This window comes from Chelonoidis abingdonii, unplaced genomic scaffold (assembly GCF_003597395.2).
Source record: "Chelonoidis abingdonii isolate Lonesome George unplaced genomic scaffold, CheloAbing_2.0 scaffold0766, whole genome shotgun sequence".
Taxonomy (NCBI): domain Eukaryota; kingdom Metazoa; phylum Chordata; order Testudines; family Testudinidae; genus Chelonoidis; species Chelonoidis abingdonii.
Window position 1 is genome coordinate 10,830 of NW_027425027.1, and position 7,048 is coordinate 17,877.

General features: G+C 39.4%; 1 protein-coding gene across 1 annotated transcript; it reads left to right on the top strand.

Annotated features, from left to right (window-relative positions):
• Positions 1-3,474: 3,474 nt before the first annotated feature.
• On the top strand, positions 3,475-4,408 carry LOC116833970 (olfactory receptor 13A1-like). The gene is given in 2 exon segments (XM_032795758.2): positions 3,475-4,223; positions 4,225-4,408. Coding segments are annotated over 2 exon segments (933 nt in total).
• Positions 4,409-7,048: the final 2,640 nt, after the last annotated feature.

Genomic DNA, 7,048 nt, shown 5'->3' on the forward strand with positions numbered 1-7,048 from the left:
TGTAAAGGGAAATTATGCCTCACCGATTTACCAGAATTCTTTCAGAGTTTCAACAAGCATGAGGACAAGGGTAATCCAGCGGATATAGTGTGCTTAGATGTTCGGAAAGCCTTTGACAAGTTCCCACACCAAAGGCCCTTAAGCAAAGTAAGCTGTCATGGGAGAAGAGGGAAGGTCCTGTCCTGGATCAGTAACTGGTTAAAAGATAGGAAACAAAGTTTTGGAATAAATAGTCTGTACTGGGTCTAGTACTGTTCAACATATTCATAAATGATCTGGAAGAAAGGGTAAATAGTGAACTGGCAACATTTGTACATGATACAAAACTACTCAAGATAGTTAAGTCCAAAGCAGACCTCAAAGAGGTACAAAGGAATCTCACAAAACTGACTTAACAACAAAAAGTCAGGTGAAATTCACTGTTGATAAATGCAAAGTAATGCACACTGGAAAATAGAATTGCAACTATACATATAAAATGATGGGGTCTAAATTAGCTGTTACTACTCATGAAAGAGATCTTGGAGTCATTGCGGATAGTTATCTGAAAACATCAATTCAATGTGCAGCAGCAGTCAAAAAAGCAAACAGCATGTTGGGAATCATTAGGAAAGGGATAGATAATAAGACAGAAAATATCATATTGCCTCTATATAAGTCCACGGTACACCCACATCTTGAACACTGCATGGAGATATTATTGTCCCATCTCTAAAATAGATATATTGGAATTGGAGTAGGGCAAGACAAATGATTAGGGGTATGGAAAAGCTTCCATATGGGGAAAGATTGAAAAGACTGGAACTTTTCACCATGGAAAAGAGATGATCATGGCAGAAATAATAGAGGTCTATAAAATCATGCCTAGTGTGTAGAAAGTAAGTAAGTCATAACAGAAGAACTAGGGGTCACCAAATGAAATTAATAGGCAGCAGATTTAAAACTATTGAAAGGAAGTATTTCTTCACACAACTCACAGTCAATCTGTGAAACTCTTTGCCAGAGGATGTTGTGAAGGCCTAGACACAGGGGCAGCTCCAGGCACCAACACGCCAAACGCATGTCTGGGGCGGCAAGCCGTGGGGGGGGCTGTCTGCTGGTCGCCACGAGGGCGGCAGGCGTTGCCGTCAAATCCGCAGAACCGGGGACCTCCCATAGGCAAGCTGCCAAAGGCAGCCTGCCTGCCGTGCTTGGGGCAGCAAAATATCTAGAGCTGCCCCTGCCTAGACATTAATAGGGTTCAAAAAAGAACTAGATAAGTTCCTGGGGGATAGATCCATCAGTTATTAGCAAGGATGTGCAGAGATGCAAAACCGTGTTCAAAAGTGTCCCTAGTCTCTGCTTGCCAGAAGCTGGGAATGGACAACAGGGGATGGATCATTTGATGATTACCTATTCTGTTCATTCTCTCGGGGGCCCCTGGCATCGGCCACCATCAGAAGACAGGATACTGGGCTAGATGGACCTTTGGTCTGACCCAATATGGCCATTTTCATGTTCTTATGTGCTTAATAAGTCTGAGGATGAACTCCAGGCCTCACTGAAGCCAAGGTCAAAATTTCTATTGATAGCGATCAATGAGGCCATGATTTCACCTTGAGACTTTATCCCCTCACTAATTAATATGGAATATATCTCTATTGGTGACACTATGTACAGAAAGGAATACATTAGTGGAAATGATATTTTCTCCTGGACAATTCAGCAGAAAATTCATTTGCACCTACCAACAAAAGGAATTTTCTCAGTTTAATGTAGAAAATCTGTTTGTACTGGTTTAGGTGACTTCCATTTACCTTCTTCTTTGGGGACTTGTTTGAGAGGTAACTCTTGTCCACATTCTCAAGGGATGCAAGCTCTCCCTACATAAGGTTATTACACATGCAAAACAGTCATCTTCAAGAAGTAATAACTTACTCAGTCTGCATTTAAATTACTCTTTGTTTGATTTTATTTCTGGATTGAATGAGAGGTGAGAATATTGCTTTAGTTTCTTGCTTACTTCATTTCTGCTTTCTTACTTTCTCACAATACAAGCTTGTAAATAAATCTTTCTGACTTTTTGTATCGGGCGTTTCAAAGATCCTAAGTGTGTTTTATAGCAACAAGTAGTGAAATTCAATTAGAGTAGAGTCATTAATTCCTTTATACAATTTTGACAATCAAGCTAATTTTTTTTTTTTGTGATTTGGCTAAATGTGCTGTGCAGGAATACACATTTCCACAACGATGTTTATGAATCTTGGATCGTGCTCTGATCTCATTTTGACCAATATGAATCTGATAAAAATTCATGTAAATCTTTGGACTTCCTTTGAATTTCGTTGTAGCTGAGTCTAAAGTCAATGGAGATAAATATAATGTGGTAACACAGATATGAGGGGTGGAAGATTCACAATCTATTGTCTATGCCCTCAGAATTTTGGAATGAAATTTGAAATGTGATTCAAAGGGTGGTAATTTTTTTAAAGTCACTGTAATATGAAATATGAAAAAATCAGTCTAATGTAACTTCATGACTAGTTAGATTTCTTGGCCCTAACGCTCTTCCTATTTTCATCATTTTTACAAGTCAGTAACTCTATTGACTTCAGTGGAGATACTCCTGCTGCAGAAAATCAGGAGTAAGAGGAAAATCAGGAGAAGCAGTAATTTAGTAACAAGATTAAAGTCTGAAGACAGTAAATTGAGACTTTAATTGTAATGTGGTAAGGAGTACTTGTCATATCATGTGAATGCCATTCCTAAGAATCAAGCAACATGTTTATACTGCCAGGAAGCTTGATCTTAAAAAATGAAATTTTGGTGGGTACGATTCCTCTCTTGTTTGCACAAGCTGTATACATGTGCAACTCCAGTAAGTGGATAATCTGCCCCACTGACTGTAGTGGAATTGCACCGGATTTACACTACAATGAATTAAACAGAATTCAAGTTATTTTATTGTGCATCTTGATTTTGCCTAAATGTACGTGTTATGATATTATGTTTTGTAGTATATATGTTGTATGTGTTACATATATTGAAAGTGTCCTATGTTGCAGGAGATCCATTTTGTGAAATTAATTTAGAAAGTGGAATCTTGGTTTTTAATAAGACTTCTAATATATGATTGATCTTTAGATTATATTGTGAACTCCTATCTCATGAAGTTTATGTAAACATATCGACTGACGTCATGAACCTTTATCTGAAAACACTGAGAGTGTTATTTTTTCCCTTCTGTACCTGAAAGTCAGGAGAATATAGATTCAGTAGCTCAAACAGCTTATTGTTCGAACATATTTTAATGTAGCTCAGTTTGTTAATATATTATATGAAATGTGTAGAATATCGCAAGTTCTCTCTCTCTCTCTCTCATTCCGTTTCACTGTTGGTCTGTCTAGATGTTTCAATTGCCAAATTCCTATAGTTTCTGAGAAAATATCTGACAGCAACTTTAATCTTTGTTCCTACAGAGGGAACACTCAAGGAATGGAACCCAGTAACCTCACCAGGGTGACTGAGTTCATCATGCAGGGGCTATTTGACCATCCTCATCATCAGGGGCTGTTCTTTGGGCTATTCCTGTGCCTTTACACAGCCGTTGTCATGGGCAATTCTCTGATAATTGTGGCTATTGTCCTCCATCCACCTCTCCACATCCCCATGTACTTCTTCATTGCCAACTTGGCTGTGGTCGACATTTTCTCCATCTCCTCAGTTCTGCCCAAGATGATGAAAAACCTGATACAGGAAGAGAAAACTATCTCTTTTGATGGCTGCATGGCCCAGCTCTTTGCTTTCACTTTGTCTGGGGGGACAGAGCTTGTGCTCCTCACTGCCATGTCATATGACCGGTATGTAGCCATCTGTCATCCTTTGCGCTATGTCAGCCTCATGACCAAGAGAATTTGCATTAATTTAGCAGTTGGTGTCTGGGCTGTCAGTATTAGCAATTCATTGGTGCACACACTGCTTATGTTGCGTCTGGATTTCTGTGGATCCAAACTCATTCAGCATTTCTTCTGTGAGATCCCTCCATTGCTGGCACTGTCCTGCAGCTCCATCTACTTCAATGAAATCATGATCTTCATTGCAAACACCTTCCTGGCTATGGGAAACTTCCTGTTGACCACAGTGTCATATAGCTTCATCATCATCACCATCCTGAAAATACAGAGCTTCAAAGGGAAGCAGAGAGCCTTCTCCACTTGTTCTTCCCATCTGCTTGTGGTCACATTGTTACTCTTCCATCATCTACACCTACATCCGGCCAACCTCCAGTGACTCTCTTGCTAAAGACAAGATAGCAGCCATAATGTACACCCTGGTGATTCCCACTATGAACCCTTTGATCTACACCCTACGTAATAAGGAGGTCAAAGTGGCCTTTGGGAAAATCCTTTCATTCAGGAAAAAATCATAAAATATCAGGGTTGGAAGGGACCTCAGGAGGTCATCTTGTCCAACCCCTACTCAAAGCAGGATCATCCCCAACTATTTTTTTTGCCCGAGATCCCTAAATGGCTCCTGGAATTGAGCTTATAACCCTGGATTTAGTAGGCTAAGGCTCAAACCACTGAGATATCCCACCCCCAAATAATAATTTTGTCAAGAGTGAACCTGATTCTGACCTTCCTTGTTCCTACTCGGCCAAGTCCACAGTGATGCAAATTATTACAGAACTATGGACTTCAGTAGACATGCATTTGCACTAAGGTTGATTTAATTTGATGGAATTTCAATGATTAACACCATGGGGAGAAGTATTGAATTGATTGCAGGGGGCTAGGCTGCTTTACAGCAGATGGGATCTGACCAATCTGACTTCATTGGAGCTATGTTGAGCCACACTACTTGAGTAAGGCCCATAGAGCCAGATTTTTAAAGGAGTTTAGCTAGCTAGTGAGATTTTCAAAAGCACCTAGATACATAAAATTCAATTATTTCAATTGGTGTTAGATGCTGAGGTGCTTCTGAATATTCCATTAGGTGTTATATAGCTATAAAGATCTTATCCATTGTGTAGCAAATTACTGTGCATGCAGCCTCATTGAATCACAACATTATATTTTACCCTCTATGTGTAAGTATGATAAAAATAAAACTCATTTTCTCTGTGTTCTTTTTTTTAGTGAGATTTACATTTCAAATGTATATCTGTTCAGAGCTGGAGGCCTCCTGGCCATGCATCATAGACTTAAGTCAGAGATTTTAATAGAACTATTTTATGAAAATAAAGTTTTTTATCTTATTATAAAAATACATTTCTCAGTATCAGAAAATGGGTATTTTCAAAAGATTTGTTCTGTTTATAAGGCAATGTTTCAATCTCAAAAATAGAGACAATATTAATGAAAATGTTGCTCACTGTTACCACAAGAAATAGTTCACCGCAGCCGAGGCAGGGCCCCGCTACTGGCTCTTGCCTGAGGGGTTTGGCGTGGCCGCTGCCCACGGGGGAGTGGCAGGGACACGCTCCCCACTTAGCCAGCTCCCTGTCCCGCTATCTCCCTGTCCCGCTATCTGCTGAAGTCAATGTTCAAACTCATTTCATCCAGTGTGTGGGTGGGATAAGCCCAATTATGGTGTCCTTTCTCATATTGAATAACTACTTACTCCATAAGTAGGTCTGTGGAATCAGGGGGACTGTTTGTGGAATAGACTTCTACTAAACATGAGTAAGGGTGCTGGAATCACAACCTACATTCTTTCATGGCAGCAAAATTCAACTCTCCTTACAAAAATGTAAGTCAGTGTATCCTAATTCCTGCCCTCCCTGACCCCACAGCTCAATTCCCAAGAAGAGAGATTGAAAAAGGTGCATCTTATGAGTAGTTTGGTCTTTATCTGGCACCATATCTGGCACTTTATGATATCCCTTTAGTAGGACATCTCACTGCAGTTAGATGATGCCAGTGCTCCACAAATTGCTCCAGCTGCCTATTGTATCCCAGGTAAAATTTTTGGTGTTTGTTTAGCCATACAAATCCCCATATGGCTTGGAGTCTACCAAGATTCCTAAAGACTTCTAGGGTTGGTTAAACATTTTTAATTAACATTTGTATTCAGTGGAAAATTGAGTTTTCAGTTAAAAACAATTGTTCATTGAAAAGTGTCTCCTGTCCATGGAAATTTTCACTTTTTTGTGGAAAACCCAAAGGCCTTACAAACAAAAAAATGCAAATATTTCAATGTTGGAATCTTCTGCTCATTAATATCATCATGTAGTTGTATACATTCCCTCATGACACATTATTCTTTACAGGCTGTGTAAACCATCTGCGACAGCACTCCAATGCGGCATCATGATATGGGACCCCAAGGCACCCCTATGATGCAAACTCCTCAGTCCCACGAGGGAGAATGTGACGCACCCGGGAGATGAGTTTGACAAGAAAGTCTGGTCCCTGGAGAATAATTGCAGCAGAGACTGCACAGAATGAAAAATCCACGTGGTTTTCAGCCAAAATTATTTAGATTTGGACTGGATAATTTTTGTATTTTGACTGAAATATTTCCTTTTATCAAGCCCAGACATTTTGCTGCAGAAGATTTTTATTTATTTATTTATTCTATTTTGCCTTTTCCAGCAAAAAAAAGTTTATCTTTTCATGGAAAATTTCAATAAAACATTTTTTAAATTGAAATTTTCGCCATGGGAAAAAAAGACCAGTCTGACCAAGCTCCATTAATTTCCAGTGTGCTTTTGTAATCAGAAAGCATCCAAGTTGCGCCCCTTGATAGAAAAAAAGTTCTCACTGCTTTCTTCTCCATAACTGAAACTCTAATCTTTAATCTTCCGCCTTCCTTTAACAAAAATATCTGTTGCCCTTGAGGGCACATTTCAAAAACTATGTCCTTTATAGATATTTGAGGTCCTGTGATATTATGAGTGGTGATTTATTTACTTTATGCTCACTGCAAAATGATATACTAGGTAAATACATTAGACATTACCGCAGAATGCGATCTGGACTGAGGGATAGCTGTGTCCCTCAAATTTCCACCTGGTGCCTTTTTACATGGCTTTGCTCTGAGAGCAACTATCCTGGTCTGCTCACAC